The following is a 21,443-nucleotide window of genomic DNA, read 5'->3' as shown; positions in this document are numbered from 1 at the left end:
CAGAAGTTAAAGTTTCACAGCATTAGTGCTGTGGATCACGGTCTCCAAATAATCCCTCTCTGTGGCAGAATTCCTTTTTATTTTAACTGGTACTAATGAACTTTTGAATCTGAATTTATTTCTATGACTGACAAAAGTTCTCTTCATTTGATTTCAGCCCCTATCTGTTTCTTTGACTTGCCTCAAATTACAGATTAAAGTAAACCACTTGGATTAGCTGTGCAGTTGTTTCTGGATAGGAGTATGACAATTTCATTCTCAATCACCCAATAATTATTTTTAAAAGACTGTTAACTACTTTATAAATAAAGTACTGTATAAAATGTTTGGCAACAATAAAAGAATTCAACCAATGTGGTTTCCCTTTGAAAGAATGAAAATGTTGTTTTTAAGGAATAAATGAACTGCCACACTGGGTAGGAGAAAAAAACCAAATCCTAAGAATAATCATGCTTCCTAACCACAGTAACATAGTTAAGGATAAGAAATACTTCACTTGTTGAATGCTCCATAGGATTACATTCAGAGCATGCATGCTATGGATCTGTCCTAGCTCCCCGTCCTCACCGATGATTCACTTAAGGCCTGATCCTCATCCACCTTTGTAGGACTCTCCAATGTAGACCTCTCTCTTGGACAGAAAGGAGAGGGCCTAACGCAGGAGGAATCGGGAAACAGAACACTGGGCTTTGCAAACAAACCTACACACCTTTGGAAGGTGAGGGACATTCTGTTAACCTGTATCCTGAAGGATGTATCTGCTGTTAAAGATGTGTAGCCAGCACCCCAGATGGGATTTTAAGAATAAAAAGATATACACAAAGAAAAACTCAAAAGCAAAACAATGTAAGTTATAAATAAGAAAATAAGTAAATCTCTCAGAAGTGTTCTGTGAAGAAGTGATGATCTCTTCCAGGGACTTTGCCTCATAATAGAATGAACTAAAATGAGTTGTCACATACGTAAGACTTCCTGCCCTACCACCAAAATAAAACTGTCCCAAATGAGAAGCAACATTATAAAATTCACCTGAGAAAAAAAAGTAAACAGAGTCATTTACCCTTTACACTAACTGTAATATAGGGATCGATGCACTGCCCAGCATCTTTCAAACCAATTTTCTCAATTCTGATAGTGAGTAATGTCATTCCTGGTTCCGATGGCAACCTTGGTAATAAAGTACCTGGCAACAGAGAAAAAGCAATAAAAGCTCCATGTCATTTCACAGTAAACATTTTAACGAACACAGAGAAGATACAGCCTTGCTTGTAACTGACTTAGTAACTAGCCAGGCATTATTTTGGTTCCCAAAACTCCCAAACACCTGGCATTATTTTTTCAAATGTTTAATTATACGTAAGAGAAATCTGCAGTTCCATGTCTCATAGTCACCACTAAAGCAGAAATTATTCAAGTCTGTCAGAAATTCAAGTCACTCCAGGAAGCCCAATTATAAATTACCACATAATTAATAATAAACTCACATACATATACTTTGTATATGCTCATTTATATAATATACTTTGCATTTCAATATGAAGTGGTAGAAGAAAAAACTTTAAAAATACTTGTTATATTATCCGAACATTTGAGAAACATAATACCAGAGTTGATCAACAAATGCTTTAGTTACTTTTTTTTTGACACAGGGTCTCACTCTGTCACCCAGGCTAGAGTGCAGTGGCACAATCACAGCTCACTGCAGCCTCGACCTCCCAGGTTCAAGCGATCCTCCCACCTCAGCCTCCCGAGTACCAGGGACTACAGGCATTTGCCACTAGTTACTATTGATAGGGGAAATAATTTACAACTTAATAATGGTGTATTTAATGGAATAATTTTACAGTCTAATTTCCCATTCTTTTCCTTATGAACATTGAAGCAAAAAAAAAACACAAAAAAAACAAAAAAAAACCCATCTGTTGAAATTGCAGTGAAGTTTAGATCAATTTTAGAAAGAATCACATCTTTAGAAATTGCTTCTTCCAATCCATCAACTGATATCTCTCAACTTTTTAAAGACTTCTTAATTTTCTCAATAGAATTTTATTCTTTTCTTCACAAAAGTCTTATACTTCTTTTGGTGGGTTTATTATAAGATACTTGATATTTTCTGATACTATTATAGACGGTATAATATTTCATTTTCTGAGCACTTATTGCTTATTTAAAGAGAGAGGATCGATTTTTTAATAATACCTCTGCTGGCAGGAAGAACTGATTTTTATGTACAGATTTTATACTCAGGAACCCTACTCTCTTATTAATACTAATGACTTATCCATAGGTTCTCTTTCATGTTCTAAATACATATTCATAACATTTGCAAATAAAGGGACAGGTTTTCCCCCTTCTAATTTTTATATTTTATTTCTTTTTCTTATACTAGTACACTGCCCAGAACTTCTAAAGCACTGTTGAGGAAAATAGTTAATAGTAGGCACCCTTGTTTTGTTCCTGATCTGAAAAGGAAAGCTTTCCATTTTATCATTAAATATGACTGAGGCACTAAATGTCATTACAGCTACCTTTTATCAGATTAAGAATGTTCTGTTCTTGGTCTGCTAAGAAATTTTTTAAATCATGAAAGAAATTAGAATGTAATTGAAAAATGTTTCTGCATCTCTTGAGATCATGAGATTCTTCTCCTTAATCTGCTAATGTGAATTACCTTGATACATGTATCTTGCTGATTTAACAATATATTCTGAAAAAAAAAAAATCACTCAACAGTTCATGGAGATTTTCCTAATTATTTTCTGTAATAGTCCATGTATTGGCTATTTATTCAGCCAATCTTTGTATGGCAGTTAGGTTGTTTCTAATATATTACTATTACCAAAAACACCTCAATAGAGAACCTGGTGTATATGCAAGTATTTAAAAAAAATTTTTTTACACATTATTGGAGGTGTATCTTCAGAGTAAATTCCTAGGAACAGGATTGCTAAACTAAGAAAAATTGTGTATTTTTGTTGTTGCTGAGCTATTGCTGAACTCTCCTTTAAAGGGACTATTACCACTTTCTATTCCCACTAGTGATAAATGAGCCCATTTCCCTGTTGTCTCAGCAACATGGAACTGCCATATAAGGCATTTGCATGTCCTTTATCATATGTGAAGTTGAGTATCTTCTAATACGTTTAAGAGCTATTTGTATATCTTGGGGGGGGGTGTATGTGTGTGTGTACTATCTGTTCATGTCTTTTGCCCAATTTTCTAATGTGTTTGGGGTCTTTGTTGTCACAACTTAAAATTTTCTTTATATATTAAGGACATTAGTTGCTTGTCATTTTGACTTTGATTATGGTGTTTTCTGACAGACAAAAGAGACAAGTTCTTTTTATGATAGACTATTTTCTCCCAAGTAAACATTAAAAATTATTCTACCTTTAGGTGAATCAGTTTCATAACCTGTAATTGTCTAGATCTTTTAGTTGAAATAATGAGGCTGACATTTCTTTCTTCCTTACCAACAAACTTTTTTTTTGCCTGAGACTATAATAAGGTTTAATCTATTAAATATATTTCTAACAATGTAATATGGAGGCAGTGATTCCAAGCTGGAAAGATACTTAATTTATTCAGTTCTTCCCTAATTCAAGGTAGAACATAAAACATTTCATCTCCACCATGAAGGTTCAGTAGTTTTATCTTTACTAAGAAACAGCTGAAGCTATGTAATTAAGATGACAGGTAATATAGAAAGGTGTATTTCTCAGTGGTTTCTAATGTGCTCTCTCCCTGCCTAGTCAACTCCTACACTCCCTTTGAGTCTCAGTTCTGACTAGATTACCTTTGCTAAACTCTGTCAGTCCTTTTTTCGTTCACTCATAATATACTGTGTCCACCTCTAACCATGATGATGTACTTTTTTTTGGCTCTGTCTTACATGGTGAGCATCCTGAAAGACGGGGATGAGTAACTGTTCATTTTTCTATTGTTTTCACTAGTAATAAAGAGATCTTTGTTTTAGAAATATTTTGTTGAATGATAAATGAATTTTACAGTTCTAGAGGTTATTATGCTCTATTAAACACGTGGCCTGAAAACATATATCAATGTACTGCCTTATATAATATGCATGAAAGAAGACAAAATACTAGGATAATACCATACCATTCCAGGGTTAGATGAAAAAGTTAACATATTTGTGTATCAAAGATAAAAACATACAATAATTAAAAATCAAGGCAATGTATTAAAAGCAAGATTTCTAAAAGAAGAATGAACACATTCAACTGTATAGAGTAATATGAGAATAAGTAACTACATTTATAAAACTTGAAGACTGTAACTGAAGTAAGAAAAGAAATCATACATGAGCCATGAAAAACTGCGTGTTTCCAGCTAGATCATTTGCTGTTAGATCTAAAGTGAGGATCAGAAATAATAAATGTTCTTCCATGTGGAAAAGCTGCATAAATAATAAACAGCCAACTTTTAAAGAACATGTCAGGGTGTGCCAGGCACTGTTCTAATCCTTTACATGTACTAACTCAATTAATCCTCCCAACAACCCTATAACACAGGTGCTACAGCACCCTGTAACAAGGTGTCCCAGTTTTTCAGAAGTGAAAACTAAGACAGAAAAATTAAGTAATCTGCCCACAATCATATAGCAGTTTGGCATGGGATTCCATGCTTGTAACCACCACACCCCATTTGGCCATTTCTTAATTGTCAATAGAGCCTAAACAGGAGCTGCAAGATGACCTCCCCATCTCAAGGTCCTTAACATAATCACATCTGCAAAGTCTCTGTTGCCGTGTAACGTAAGAAACATATGCACAGATTCTGAGGATTAGGATGTGGACATCTTTGGGAAGGGATGCATTATTTCTGCCTCACACTTCTAAATATGAAAAGCTCTGTATGGCTACAACTGTCTAAATCAAGATTTCTCAACCTGGGTTCTGTGGAATCCCAGGGTGTCCCTGAACTCACTAGGAGCTCCACGCAAGAGAGTGATTTCTATCAATGCACTGCCTTTAAATATGCACTAAAGACAATAAAATACTAGGATAATACTACACCATCTGCAGCCCCTGCAATGGGCTTTGTGCACTGAGCAATGCAGGTTCACAGTGATGGAAAGAGACTATGCAGCCCTATAGCAATTTTATTATAGGTCTTTGAGCCTCATATGGCAGTAAGCAGTTAAGATAATGTTCATTTGACTTGGTCCATTTAATTTTTTTTTTTTTTTCAGGAGACAGGGGAAGCCACTGGTAGCTGATGAGCTCTGTATATACAGCAGTCTGATGTCAGCCTCTTCAGCTTTACCTGCCCCAACCTTCCCTTACGCACCAACAGCTGAAGCAAACATGCTCTACTTGTAGCAAAGAAAACTGGAGGAAATTTTTCAATTCAATGTGATTTCTAAAGAAGAAGTATGAGCTAGGAGAGGAAGGTTCTAAGCCTAAGCATAGAGACAATTCTCCCTAAGTAAAAACAATGAATTTCAAGCTTCTGAATCATTTCACTGCACTAGTGCACTGGGAAAAACAAAAAAGTCCATTTAATGATGAGACCTACTTATTAATAAGGTTGTACCTGGATGGATAATTTCCAAGTTGCATCATCTGTGAAAAACACTTTATCAATGCTGCGACGGATCCAACAAAATCGAAAAATCGCAACTACAAGTCACAACCATTGATAAGTAAAGACACAGATTATTTTGATATCCTAATGGCCATTTAAAATAGAGTAAAGTTTTTTGTTTTTTTTTTAAAGTAATGTTCAGCTAAAAAAGGCTCAAGGAAATTACTTAGTAGCAGAGCTTAATGCCCAGAGGAAGAAAAGTCACACAGTGGGCAAGGATCTCATAATGCCTGCATGTGAAATTACAAGACGTTTCTAGCACAAGATACAGTATAAGAAATTTAAAAGGCTCCATTCAAAAACCGCGCAATAAGTGGACAGAGATGACTTTTCATATCCTGAAGAGGTTTTGTGATAAACTATAAAAAAAATAGCTTCTCTATTGAGTCTAAAAATTTTACCAATAAATGACATGCTATAGCATTTGTAAGGTCTATAAATGATGGTGAACTCAAGAAAACTGTTTCTGCTGTGAAGTCCCCAAACAAGCAAACGCCAAGCTGGATTTCATGCCCTGTCCTCACGTGTACCTCTGAGGAACTGCCGTGGGCTATACACTGTGGTGTCAAAACAGAAAACGCTGACACTGTCAACTCATGGCTTTCTTCACTGAGGTGCTGCTGTCAAAATTCTCACAAATAAAATGAAAAGTGGTTCTAGGTATCAGAGAAATGGCTAAGTTTATTCAACAAAGACCAGTTCACTCAAGAATGTTTTGAAAATTGGCCGAGCATGGTGGCTTACACCTGTAATCCCAGCACTTTGGGAGGCCAAGGTGGGTGGATTACCTGAGGTGAGGAGTTTGAGATCAGCCTGGCCAACATGGTGAAACTCTGCTTGCACTAAAAATACAAAAATTAGCCGGTGTGGTAGTGCATGACTGTAATCGAAGCTACTTGGGAGGCTGACGCAGGAGAATTGCTTGAACCTGGGAGGCAGAGGTTGCAGTGAGCTGAAATTGTACCATTGCACTCCAGCCTGGGCGACAGAGCGAGACTCTGTCTCAAAAAAAAGAAAAAAAAAAGAATGTTTTGAAAACTGTACAAGTGTCTAACCTAGCAACAGGGCAGGCTCTCAGAAGAGTGTGTTATAGCCACTGCCACCGTGGGGAAGAGATGTGGACTGTGCAAGCAAGTCCTCTGGCCATGCTGGCCATGTGAATCCCCAGATGACCACCAAGGTGTCCAGCAATCAGTACCACTCTCCCTCCTACAGGTGGTACAGAGAAAAGCAGAGGAACATCTGAGGCCCCTCACTTACAACTTCTCTGTTCCAAGAGGAAGCTGATAAAAATGGAGATCCCAGCAAGGAGTAGGATCTTCTCACATTGACTAGTTCTGTGTGTGGCCAAAGGCACTCTGGACAATGGAGATTACGGAGAACCAGACTATGAATGGATGAGGAGTCTGGGGTTACATGAAAGGAACTTGAAGTCAGTGAAATCCTTTAAGACCCTGTCCTCACACAGAGAAGAGGAAGGCTGCCATTTCCTTTTTTATCTTATTATTTCTGCTTTTAAAAAAATTGCTATTGTTCACATCATATACCACCACAAAAGGAAAATTTTTCTATTGGTCCAAAAGGGCAAATAGCATGATGGTGTTTGTTCTAAAATAGTAGTATATCACCACCTAGACCAGAACGTTAAAGAGGCAATGCCTTCTCAGAAAATTACTAAGGATTGTATCTTCTGAAAACATTGTGATTTGAATTTGCTTATTAAGTTTATTTGATTTTTATATGATATTTTACAGATGCTTGTCACAGGCACTGGTACTTCAATGAGAGGTCAGTCCTTATGTTGCCTTGGTGCTTTGAAAATTAAATGTCATGTACAAAGAGTACATAATTTTTTATCCACACTTTTAGGACAGAATTCAATCAGGTGTCTAAAATGCAAACTCAACATTATCATATCATAATATATACATATGATAATATATATACCCATGATAATATATGCATTGCTAGTTTCCACCATTTTTAACTTATCATACTTGTAATTAAATTTGCATATCTGGTATGTATCTGATTTTCTCAGTCATCCAAATTTTTTTTGAGTATATATTTCTTTGTGCTGCCAAAACATAATAAAAATATACATACTTGATAATGCTTTGCATTATTTTGAGATAATTTTTAACACAATTTAAGATAAAGATACTGCTCAAATTGGCTACAATATTTGGTAGATGGAAGATAACACATGAAATGTGTCTTGAAAATCTGGCAATAGAAAATCTTTGCAATTTGCATTGCACATAGATAACAGGTCATGGTGATACCATTTATTTGTTTGAATTGCTGAGTTACATTTAGAGATAGAAATCATTGTAAAATATTAAAACACATATGCAATTTATTTTAGCTAGCAATTGATTAGCAGTTGAGGAACATGGGTTCCTCAAGCTTTTAAGAGAAAGGCTTTGAAATTATAAGTTTGTTCATTTTGAAATTATTTTAAAAGTTTGACAAAATCTTAGGGGCCATTATCATTGAAATAATATTGTATGTAGGTCTGTTGAATTAAAGCTATACCTGATTAAAGTTGTTTGTAAACAAAACCATACACTTCAGATGATATTAACTGCTTGGCCCCTAAACATGTTCTGGATTTCCACAAAAAAGGAATGCCCTGATAGTCACAGGAAAGCAATGAACATTTGCTACAGTTTTTGACTTTCTTACATGTGTGTTAGCAAGAAAAGAAACTGCTTCATTTCAGCGGAAAATAAAATCCATGTTTTCTTATCTTTCAAGTTCAACTCAGAATTGAATAGTTATGCAGCAGAAAACAAATACAGGTTTGACATTAAATAAGTAAATTTCATTCTTTGAGTTTCAAAAATAATGTTTTATGATTACATAAGCCTACGTAAGAGATGAAGAACCAGTACCTATGTATAATAATTCTGAAACTGCTACGACTATTTGAGCTTGGATCATGTTACTTAATAAGAAAATGTTTTTAAAAGTCTTGTGTAAAGTTGTGTCTTAGCTATTTTTAAAGTTATATTGCTTTGGTTTATCATTTTATAGCTTTACTATTCAAGACTATCAGTAAATTTTTAGGTTATAAATAATAGGCTATAAGCTTATACTTTCTATTTAAATGAAATCTACCAAGACTATCTTTAGAAAAGTTAACTCCCATTTTGGCTAGGCCAATTATATAACATAAACACGTTTGTCTTATAAAATTTAAAAATTTTGAAAAGAAAGTAAGGAGATTAATATCAAGAAAGGTAAGTAAGCTTGACTACCTTTTTTTTATTTTCATGAAAGGCTGGCTAAAAAGTTTTTAATTTTAAATTTTAAATCAGAAAAAAATTATTCTTGGTCATACTGTATCTACATACCATACATCATACCCTCACACCTCATTATCTTAACAGTGGTACTGGTTAGTATATGAGTTGGTCAAAACTCATTAAAGGTACATATTAAAAAGAATGAATTTCTTTTTTTTTTTTGAGACGGAGTCTGGCTGTTGTTAGCCTGGGTTGGAGTACAATGGCACAACCTTAGCTCACAGCACCTCCGCCTCCCAGGTTCCAGCAATTCTCCTGCCTCAGCTTCCCAAGTAGCTGAGATTTCAGGTGCCCACCACCACGCCTGGCTAATTTTTGTATTTTTAGTAGAGACGGGGTTTCACCAAGTTGTCCAGGCTGGTCTCAAACTCCTGACCTCAGGTGATTCACCTGCCTCGGCCTCCCAAAGTTTTGGAATTATAGGCGTGAGCCACTGCGCCCAGCCAAGTGAATTTCATATATGTAAATATCCTAGTAAAACTGATTTTAAATTTTGGGTTCCCTTTGGGTAACAAGAAACTTTTTCTTGCTCTATAATTAAAAGTTAAGTATCATCTTGCTATTTCAATTACATTTTCAATGAATATAATTTTACAAGTTATTTTTCAATAACACAGGCCCTGAACAATATGATCCCAAACCAAATATAGCTAATTAAACCATACATACTCTTTCTTTTAAGGGGAAAAAAATTCAGGGACTAGAAGGGTTCAGTAAGGCATTTGTATCTCTGAAATGAAATATCACAATGCTATATCAGAATACAAATTCAGTTTGGGCTTTATCTTACATAGCAAATGGATTTAATTTATGGTAGAAGTTCCTTTTCAACTTAGCAACCTGAACCCCATGAAGACCTTAATCTGCCCACTTCATGATTTACATCATCTGCTTCTTGTTTGATACAGAAGTACAGTAAGCAGGAAAACAACCAAATCAGATAGAAATTTATAGAACTGGAAGCTATACCAATTACAGTATGTGGTTTGAAAAGGCAATAAAAATTATCAAGTCAGTGAAACAGCAAAATATCTCACCATCTTGGCAATCTTGAAATACCCTATAAAAGCAAGAAAAATATAGCTCTATCTTCATAAAGCAAAGTAAATTGGAAATAATGCCCTTGTACCAAAGAAACATTATTAACAATAAGAGCTACCATTAATAGTGCCTGCAATGTTTCCAATAACCCTGCAGTGTAGCTACTGTTATCCCCATGTAGAGATGATGATAAGGGTAACAGCCACCACTAATATTCAGCATATAAACAATACAATGCTAAATGGTTTACACTTAGTATCTTGTTAATCTTCACAGTAACCTTATGAGTTAGGCACTATCATTATCCCATTTTATAAAGAAACAGAAGTTCAGATTGGTTTAAGACACAGGAGCAAAGTCACTCAACTAGTGATTGGCAGAGCCCAGACTCAAAAGCCCAGTTATCTGTTGGTCCAAGCCTATATTGTTCCTACTCTAAATGACTGCTCTTCAAGGAGTATTCAAAATACTGGAATATTAATTATGAAGAAAGCTATCTGAACAGCACACAGATTGTATTTAACTATAATGGAAAGCTTCTAGAATCTCTTCTAAAATGCATCACAGTATTATAGCAGATTGCTATACTTCCTAAAGTAAACTAGTTTATCAGAAATAAAAACTGTACTTTATAAGAACAGAACAGAGTAAAGCAGTAATTGGGAGAGGCAAGAAATTTACCCAGGGTGCTTGCCAAGGTTATTTACAGGGAGGGAAGATACTCATGGAGAGCTTCCAGAAATAATTTCCATATATTCTTTGCTTCCCTAAAACAAGATGGGGAAGAAAGGGCAATTGTTCAATATCCACTCCCATGGGTCCACTTTTAACCACCACAATTTGATTAATTAAAGAAGTACTTATGGCCGGGCGCAATGGCTCATGCCTGTAATCCCAGCACTGTGAGAGGCTGAGGCAGGTGGATCACCTGAGGTCAGGAGTTCGAGACCAGCCTGGCCAACATGGTGAAACCCTGTCTCTACTAAAAATACAAAAATTAGCCGGGTGTGGTGGCATGGGCCTATAATCCCAGCTACTTGGGAGGGTGAGATACGAGAATTGCTTGAAACCTGGGAGGCGGAGTTTGCTGTGAGCCGAGATGGTGCCACTGCACTCCAGCTTAGGTGACAGAACGAGACTCTGTCTCAAAACAAAACAAAACAAAACAAAAAAAGTACTTATGACAGTATACAGAAAAGAATTAACATAGCAGGCCTAAGACTGTTATTCTTAGAAAACGTCCTTGCAAGGTCAGCCCATGGCTGGCATCTGGGATCTTGGATTTGGGGAGGGTTCCCACCATTCCCTGATAAGAATGGTCACTGTGCCTAAACTGTGTAAACAATATGGTTTGTGCTAAACATCTTGTTTCCTCTGTAGTCTGGAATTTTGGTCTGTGTCAGGCAGAAGGTACCCACATAATCAGTCCCCAATAAAAGCTTTGGGCACTGACTCTAAAGAGCTTCTCTGGTAGACAACATTGTGCATTTCACATATGTTGTCACAACTTGTTGCACGGGAAATTAAGCACGTCTTATGTGACTCTCCTGGAAGGGGATTCTTGAAAGCTTGCATCTGGTTTCCTCCAGACTTTGCACACATGCCTTTTCTGTTTGCTGATTTTGTTCTTGTGTTCCCTTGTAATGAATCCTAGCTATGAATACAACTACATAGTGAGCCTTGTGAGTCGTCCTAGTGAATCACTGAACATGGGGATGGTCCTGAGGACCCCTGATACAGATAGTAAGATAACTTCACACCATACTTATGAAATAGCTACTGCCAATAAAATTTGCCTAAGATTAGCATGAGCTTTAGAGTGGTTGTACTGCCCCACTAGCAAATACCAAGTAAGTTTCAAACACCCTGACTTTGGTTGCAGTTAAGTAATGTTTATTTTTAATAAGTGATACCTACCGGGAACTCTAGCAGGAAAAGAATCAGGAGACCCTGCTCCAGCACCACCTTCTTCTTCATCTTCTTCAAATTCCAAATTCTCTTCTTCACCAGGTGCCAAAATTCTTCTACACAAAAAAAGGGCAGAAAAAACAACAAACTGCAAAACTAAATATACTAGTGAAGCCTCACAGATACTCGTTTCCCAGGCAAGATGCTGACATAAAAAAATGCTGATAGGCCGGGTGTGGTGGCTCATGCTTGTAATACTAGCACGTTTGGAGGCCGAGGCGGGTAGACTGCCTGAGCTCAGGAGTTCGAGACCAGCCTGGGCAACACGGTGAAATCCCGTCTCTACTAAAATACAAAAAAATTAGCTGGGCGTGGCACCGTGCACCTATAATCCCAGTTACTTGGGAGGCTGAGGCAGGAGAATTGCTTGAACCCAGGAGGCAGAGGTTGCAGTGAGCCGAGATAGCGCCATTGCACGCCAGCCTGGGTGACAAAGCAAGACTGCATCTCAAAAAAATAATAATACTAAAATAAAATAAAATGCTGATATACTGTTATCATTGTTGATGTCAATGATATCAATAATACCAAAGTTGATATTTAAGAAAACCCAGAAATATCTGAAAGAGAGGTATAAAATAAAATAAGAAAATAAATATAAATGTTTCTTTTACCTTAATGGGACAGGCTGAACATCAAATGGGAATTCTTTATTATATGTAAGAATATTCTTTAGGACTAGAATAAGAAGATAAAGAAACATGAATTCTTCCATGAAGCAAAATCAAAAATTATATCTTAAATGATTAATTTTTAATCAATTTTATTGTGCATATTAATATATATATTTAAATTCCCAGCCTTACCACCATTTGAGAGCTACACAGTACATTTGTCCACTGAAGTCTTAGCAAAATTAAAATATCCATGATATACTCTAGGTACCAGTATCTTCAGAGTAATGTCAGATCTCCAAGAAGAGAAGAGTAAGTTCCAGAGTCTCAGAGCCCTCACAGAAAATGAATCCTATCTACAAGTTCCTAGGTGAGACATGGGGTACCAGAAAAAGAGAACGCCTCCTCCCTATAGTAGTTTAATTAAAAGATTTGAGCCTGGGCAACACAGGGAGAATCCTGTCTCTACAAAATAAAAATAAAAATTAGCCAGGCATGGTGGCACAGGCCTGTGGTCCCAGCTACTCAGGAGGCTGAGGTAGGAGAATCACTTGAGCCTGGGAGGTCAAGGCTGCAGTGAGCCATGATCACGCCATTGCAAGAATGATACTCTGTTTCCAAAAAAACGTTGTATAAAAGATGCCCAGTTAGAGATACATGAATACATTTTATTCTCTGTCCTGAGATTTCCTCTCAATGCCATTAAACTGGTAGTTTGTAGCAGCAAGGTTATAATTCTCATATTTCTTTTATGATAAAATTTATTATACTGAGTCCTGGCATTCTGAGTCTTAAAAAAGTATTATAATCAGTCATGCACCACATAATAATGTTTCAGTCAGCGACAGACCACATACATGACAGTGGTCCCATAAGATTACAATGGAGCTGAAAAATTTCAACTGCCTAGTATATACTATACTTTTTATAGTATATTGTTTACATGGAACTTACTGTACTTACTATATTTTTTGTCATTATTTTAGAGTGTACTTCTTCTACTTACTTAAAAAAAGTTAATTTTTTTTTTTTTTTTTTTTTTTTTGAGACAGAATCGCGCTCCGTCACCCAGGCTAGAGTGCATTGGCATGATCTCGGCTCACTGCAACCTCTGCCTCCCAGGTTCAAGCGATTCTCCTGCCTTAGCTTCCAGAGTAGCTAGGATTACAAGCATGAGCCACCACACCTGGCTAATTTTTGTATTTTTATAGAGACGGAGTTTCGCCATGTTGCCCAGGCTGGTCTCGAACTCCTGACCTCAGGTGATTGCCTGCCTCAGCCTCCCCCCAGAAAAAGTTAATTATAAAACAGCCTCAGGCAGGTCCTTCAGGAGGTATCAGAAGAAGGCATTGTTATCATAGGAGATGACAGCTCCATGTGTGTTACTGCCCTGGAAGACCTTACAGTGGGACAAGATGTGGAGGTGGAAGACAGTGATATTGATGATCCTGACCCCGTGTAGGCCTAAGCTAATGTGTGTGTGTGTTTCTTAGTTGTTAAAAAAAAGTTTAAAAAGTAAAAACAAACAAAAATTAAAATAGAAAACACTTATAGAATAAGGACATAAGGAAAAAATGTTATTGTGGCTGGCGCATTGGTTCACACCTGTAATCCCAGCACTTTGGGAGGCTGAGGCAGATGGATCCCTGGCAGACAGGAGTTTGAGACCAGCCTGGCCAACACAGCGAAACCCCATCTCTACTAAAAATATTAAAAAATTAGCCAGGCCTGGTGGCACACGCCTGTAATTCCAGCTACTCCGGAGGCTGAGTCATGAGAATTGCTTGAACCCAGGAGATGGAGGTTGCAATGAGCGGACATCATGCCACTGCACTCCAGCCTGGTCAACAGAGCCAGACTGTCTCAAAAGCTGTCTCAAGAAAAAAAAAAATATATATATACGTGTGTGTATATATATATATATATATATATATATGTGTGTGTGTGTCTATATATATATACATGTGTGTATATATATATACGTGTGTGTATATATATATACGTGTGTGTATATATATATACGTGTATATACGTATAAATATATACACACACATATATACATATATACACACATATATACATATATACACATATATATGCACACACACACACATATATATTTGTACAGCTGTACAAAGTGTTTGTATTTTAAGCTAAATGGTATTACAAAAGAGTCTAAAAGTTTTAAAAAGTTTAAGTTAATAAAGTTTATATACAGTAAACTAAGGTTAATTTGTTATTAAAGACAGGATAATTTTTACAATAAATTTAGTTTAGCCTAATTGTACAGTGTTTATAAAGTCTACGGTAGTGTACAATAATGTCCTAGGCCTTCATATCCATTTATCACTCACTCACTGACTCACCCAGAGCAACTTGCAGTCCTGCAAGCTCCATTCATAGTAAGTACCCTATAAAGGCATATCATTTATTATCTTTTATATGTATTTTTACTATCCTTTTTCTACTATGTTCGGATAGGTTACATACATAAAAACTTACCACTGTGTTACAATTGCCTACAGTATTCAGTACAGTAACAGGTTGTAGAGGTTTGTAGCCTAGGAGCAATAGGCTATACCATATAGGCTATACTATCTAGGTTTGTGTAAGTGTACTCTATGATGCTTACACAACAAAATCACCTAAGGATGTATTTCCTTGAGTGCATCCCTGTCATTAAGTGACAAATGATTGTATATATACACATGTACTTCCATATTTATATACACACATTCACAAAGAGGGGTTCATCCTGAAGAGAAGACTTCAAACAATATGGGACCACCTGCTGTGTTCTGGCTGTGACCAATCTATATTTCAATGATTACATTCTGGCATGTAAACTTAAAGAGAGGCATCTTACAATTCTAGCTACCTCTGAAGGATATGTATGTAACTCAGTTTCGTTTCTGGCTTTATGGGTGCCCAGTAACTACTCGTGATTACATTAAAGTGAATTCATGACATTAACTGGAAGACCTAAAAGGCTTCCATGATTTTGTACTCAATTTATTCAATCTTTAATTTTGGAGTCCTGCAGTTTAGAGCTAAAATGGGTGTGGCATATTGGCATCCCAAAGGAGGAAATCCAGAGACTGCATGTTGCAATTCCATGACTTACTCCAACATTCCTTCATCTTCTTCTTACATATATACAAATCTTTATGTTTATATGTATATGATCTTATATATAATCTATACTCTTCATACATATAATCTATACCTTCTTATATATATAATCTTTTATACATAATCCATAGTATATTCATTCTTATCTATGTAATCTATACCAAACCCTCCAGTGAGAAAGAACTCTGACGCTGGTGTCTAGATTCTCATTCATTCTCTTTCTTCTTCTCAACAAATATGGATTCAGTGCCTATAATGTTCCAGTCACTGATTTAGGTGCTAAAGAGAACAGTGATCAAGACAGAGAGTCTTTGCCCTCATATATGGATCTCAGACTCTCATCAGAAAAAGCAATAAGCCAACAAGTAAGATAATGTAACTGTGATTAGTGTTATAAAGGACACAAACAGGATAAGTGTGTAAATGGATTAAGTAGAGAAGAGGGAAAACTTTAGCTAAGGTAGACAGGGTAAGCCTTTCAAAACCAAATTATTAGAAGACATCTGAGCCACGACCTAGGATGACAGGAACCATCTGCAGGCAGCTGTAGGGAAAGGGCTTTCCAGGGATTAGCAAACAGCCTGGAGCAACAACAAAGGCTCTGAGGCAGAAACTAGTCAGGCTTGTTCAAGGAATAGAATCAACTGTATAGCAGAAGTTTGATAAGCAAGGCAGAAGTGGCAGAAGATGAAAGTTAGAAGGTTTGAAATCAAATCCTAGCCCAAGAATTATGCCAATGACTTGAACATTCACATAGCCACTCTGAATCTCAGTTTCCTCAATTCTACAATGAGAACATTTCCTTCAGAGTCTGTTGTCAGAATTAAAATCATGAAATTACATAGAAAAATTTAAAGTACAAGTATAAACCTACATTATATATAACTCGTTCTCTACCACTATTTAGCCGACTAGAATCCCTGCATTTCAGATCTCACTAAAAAGCACTGTTTTTAGAAAAAATTATAAGAACATCCTTTCTAAACTTCATACATGATAGCTCATTGTGAGTAAATGATTAATTCAACTCAATAAATATCAATTAATCACTAACATAATATTGTATTAGATACCAAGAATGGGAAAGGGGAACAGGTGACAAAAAAGACCATGTGTCATTCATATCAGAAACAAAAACACATAGTAATATTTTAATAATAAAATGGGGAAAAAATCAACCTTTACATTTGTATAAAACACCAATAAAAAAGTTGAAAACTGTATCAGTTACTAGGAATATCTTCCATTTGTATTGTAATGGAAGAATTAAACAGTATTTTCTTTTCTTAGGTATCAGTGCTTTGAAAAGGAAATGCTTGTTTTGGCATAATAACCTTTCATTATTTTGTTTTTACAAATGTAGAGTGTATCAAATACTTAATTTATGTGGATAATTTTGGAAGGAAAAACAGATCCTTTCTCATTTTCTGTGGGATAGGTTTCCATTTTCATCAGCTATAGAATAACAGTGATTCTAATGCCTTTAAAAACAGGATTTACCTTAAACTTTACATAGGGTTTTCCTTCCACTAGTACTACTAATTATACTTTAGGAGGATGCGGAGAAGGGGAGAGGTGAGTTTATAATTTCACAGAAGGTATTAAATGAACACAAAGTACATCATGGGTTGGAGACTCACTGGCTCATTCAGTAGACTCTACACACTGAGGACCTCTGAATGGCAGACGTGGGGACTAGTAAAAATTCTGCACTCCCAGCCTGCTCTCACGGAGCATGGACCTGCCACCCTCCTGAAGCTTACACTCTAGAAATGACACACACACAAATATCAACATGTGTTCTCTTTGCCACTGACTTGTTTCATTTTTGTGGTAGGCAAAATGGGTAACTGTTCCCATCTGAAAGATTATTTCTTAATTATGAGAAGTTTCCCTAAAGACATTCAATTCTATTCAATGTAACAAAATTTGCCATGCCCATATTACGTACAAAGCACTGAATTAGGCTCTGTGGGAAAAATACAAAGGTTATTCACAATCTCTCTGAGGAGTGAAACAAATACAGGGCAAACAATGAAGATGGATATAAAAAGCGTTACTATAAAAGATAGGAAGCCGAGTTCAATATGGCTAGGGAAACAGAGAAAGATGGGACATCTGAGGGACTTTGAAGGATGAATTTATGGAAGGGAATTTTACAGGGTCATGAAGAGATATGTCTGAGTAAGAAGTAGTATGTGACTGAGGATTATAAGCAAATTAAATGTATTTTCACAACCAGTATGAATTTCAGACATGATTTTCAATAGTTTTTTTAAAACTCTGAAGAATACATCAGCAAAACAACCAACCTAGTCCAACCTAGTCCAACATACTGCAAGTTACAGTCATTAATTTTCCTCAGAAGAGGCTACTAAGGGCTGAAGTGAAATAGAGCAAGTCGTTTCAGCTTTGTTCAACTATAAAGTGAGAGAACTCAACTATATGACTCTTAAAACTCCTTTCTGTTCTAAAATGCTATGATTTTATGATTCCCTACTTAGATATTTGACTTAGATGGATAAATAAACTCTATTTACATAATAATGTTAAGATGTGCAATCTTGTCTCAATGAAAAATGAGAATATTGATTTATATTCATTTAGTTTTATATTCAACTCTTGTGCATTTGCCCATATTGCAAAGAACATTCATCTGAACCAGCAAAAAAGCTTTATTTGGCAGCATACTAACCACCAAAACATTTGAAGAAATTATTTACTTCAAAGAAGTTTTAAAGAGAAAGGAAAGTGAAGACAACAAAAAAATATTTTGCAGAGCAGCTCCAACAGCTGGACTGTAGTTTTCAATGACATGTAGTGTAAATGGGCATCAATGACTAAAGCTTTATATTCTCCACTAGATGCTGCTGCAAATGTTTACCAAAGTAATTGTGGTTTTATTAAAGTGAGTAAGACAAAATAAAGGCTAATACATATTTAGATGAGGTAGAATCTCATACATTCTACAACGAAGGTAAAATCCAAAAAATAATTACTACAAATGTTACAGAAGCAACAAAAGCAACCAAAAAATCACATAGGACTAGATATTAACAGAAACAAATCAAATCAGAATCTTTGTTAAATAGCCTTAACATCTTTAATAGATTATTTTTCCAAAGGAGTATCACAAAAAAATATAAACTTAAACTTACTTGGTTCTAGCTTCTTCAGGTCCTCCAGTTTAAATTCTTCTTGAGACTGTGTGGACTAAATTTAAAATAAGCATATTACATCTTTCCACTACAAGGATTTCACTGCACCCTGTCTTTTAAGCAGCAAGAACCAAATATTCAAAAGGATTCTATTTCTTGCTTTCAAGGTAGAAAATGAAAAGTCCCAAACTGGTTTTTGTTTATTTTTGGAACACTCAGGCCAAAAATAACAGAAAAAATTGAAGTCATATCTTTTATTTTACAATTTACAAAATATGAACTAAAAAAGTATGAATTTAATAGATGTTGTTATAAAACACTTCTGAGACAATACTGCTTTTAACATAAATGTATAATGTTTTATCAGAATAATGCAGAATAAGTTATTTTCCTTGTATTACAGAGGAGAAAAACTCCTTACCTGTAAAGCTGCACTTCGCAATTCCAAGCATGTTGCAATTTTGCCTATGGTTTTCTGCAGGGGAATAAAAAAAGCTATAAATACCAAAATTATCATAACTGTTAGTTCAAATCATCAAGTTAATTTTTATTAATAAAAGATCCATAATTCTCTTAAATAAGTTAAATTTTATTTCTTTCTAGCATCTTTCAGACTTTAGAGAAAAGAAATAAGAGGCAAAGGGTTGGGATGAGGGAGAGAAGGTGAGTATATATTCTCCCCTGACCTAATGTGCCACAACTAATTCTAAATCAAGTTTGCTTTGATGACAGCTGTAGATATGATTTAAAGGGCTGCCTGGTATCTTCTGCTCCAAGCTTCACCTTTTCTTCTCCATAAAGCCTAAAATTCACCTTTTAAAAGGCTTAAAAATATCTGAAAGTTAGCATAATGGTATAATGAATTTAATTCTGACTTAAGTCCAACACCAACTTGTTTAATTAAATATATAGGCAACACTAAGCAAAATTGGTATTTGTGATAAATGGTGGTAAATTTTATAGTTGGATCTGTTTCATATAACATGAGCTATAAAATGGATATTAATGATAGGGCATAGATAGTGTTTGCCTTTAATAAGCTCATGTTGCATTAGGAGAGATAAGACACATACAGAATCATTATAAAATAAAGCGGACATTTGATTGTATGAGCTTTAGCAAGGTATGCCATTATATGACCTAAAGAAACAGAACAAGATCTGTATTAGGAATCAAGCCCCAACGACCAGGAGGATTTCTAAAATTAAAGGATTTAGAAAATTGTCATGGTTCAATTGTCTAAAGTCTCAAACTGAAAGCAGAAGGAAAAATAAAGTTGAGAGAAGGGGGCTGTCATTCTGAGGTGGACCTTCAATAACCAGCTGAGAAATCTGTGATTACTTTAGCAGTAATTACACAGAAGGGATTTTTTTGTGTTTTGGTTTTCTCTACCTCTTTCAGATCTGCCCTTTAAGAAGACTATTGTGGCCGGGCGTGGTAGCTCATGCCTGTAATCCCAGCACTTTGGGAATCCAAGGCAGGCGGATCACTTGAGGTTGGGGGTTCGAGACCAGCCTGGCCAACATGGTGAAACTCTGTCTCTACTAAAAATACAAAAATTAGCCAGGTATGGTTGCGCATGCCTGTAGTCCCAGCTACTGGGAAGGCTGAGGCAGGAGAATCACTTAAACCTGGGAGGCGGAGGTTGCAGTGAGCTGAAATCACACCACTGCACTCCAGCCTGGGTAACAGAGTGAGACTCCATCTCAAAAAAAAAGACTATTGTGATAAAAGTATACATAGGTTGAAGTAGAAAAGGGCAAAGACTAAAGGCAAAATCAATCAGATTATTTCAATTGTCCAGGTAAATAGTAATCAGAACAAAAATATGAATAACTAGGGTGGAAATTAAAGGGAGATTCATATAAGAAACATATATCAGGACAGGCAGCTAATTATGCCCATCAAGGCTTTTAAGTCCTTCCAAAAGAGATACTTCTTAAGTTTTTATTAGGAATAAATCCAGATCATAAAAGTATTTATGCACAATGTCTGCAATGCCTGCACAATGAAATATTCTGGGAAGGAAAAAAGCATGTTTTTCTAAATGTATTGATAACTTGCAAAAGTTTAGTAAATTGGACTTGGTGGTTTTCTCTTTTATCAATTTTCTTTGGAAGGTGAATAAGGAGCAAAGAGGAGTAACAAGTGCCATCCTGGCCCCTAGTACTTATGCAAGTGGGCACTATACAACTACCGCATCTACAATAAACGGTGATACAACAACTCACAAAATAAACCACTACTGAGCAAGATACGACTCGATGCCAAAGAACAAGTGACAATATTGAACCACTTCCACAATCTCTAAAAATTCTTTTTAATCCCAATACAAGAGTTTAGAAGATGTCCAATTTTATTCTGAAAACTTACATTTAAAGATTACATTTGAAAATTACATTTATATGTGGCAACTGCAAAAGATTTCACGATATTCATAGATTTATTCACTCTCTCAAACAACTGTTGCATAGAAACCAGCAAATAGTCTTTTCTACATAGAATCCAATATCCTCAAATTATTGTTATTCAAACACACCACTCAATTCTAACAAAACTAGTAAATAATTCTAAACATAAATATAATAGTAATAGTAATGGCTAACAACTAC

The 21,443-nt window shown here is 35.7% G+C and overlaps 1 protein-coding gene across 1 annotated transcript in view; it reads right to left on the bottom strand.

The window, feature by feature from the left end:
* The window catches only part of AIDA (axin interactor, dorsalization associated), a 44,149-nt gene that overhangs the window by 6,858 nt on the left and 15,848 nt on the right, over nt 1-21,443 (bottom strand). Inside the window, 5 exon segments of the mRNA NM_001132174.1 lie at nt 1,061-1,183; nt 11,877-11,983; nt 12,542-12,605; nt 18,832-18,886; nt 19,253-19,306. Coding sequence (NP_001125646.1) covers nt 1,061-1,183; nt 11,877-11,983; nt 12,542-12,605; nt 18,832-18,886; nt 19,253-19,306 — 403 coding nt within the window.

Source organism: Pongo abelii, chromosome 1, assembly GCF_028885655.2.
Source record: "Pongo abelii isolate AG06213 chromosome 1, NHGRI_mPonAbe1-v2.0_pri, whole genome shotgun sequence".
Lineage (NCBI taxonomy): Eukaryota > Metazoa > Chordata > Mammalia > Primates > Hominidae > Pongo > Pongo abelii.
This window is presented reverse-complemented; position numbering and strand designations above follow the sequence as displayed.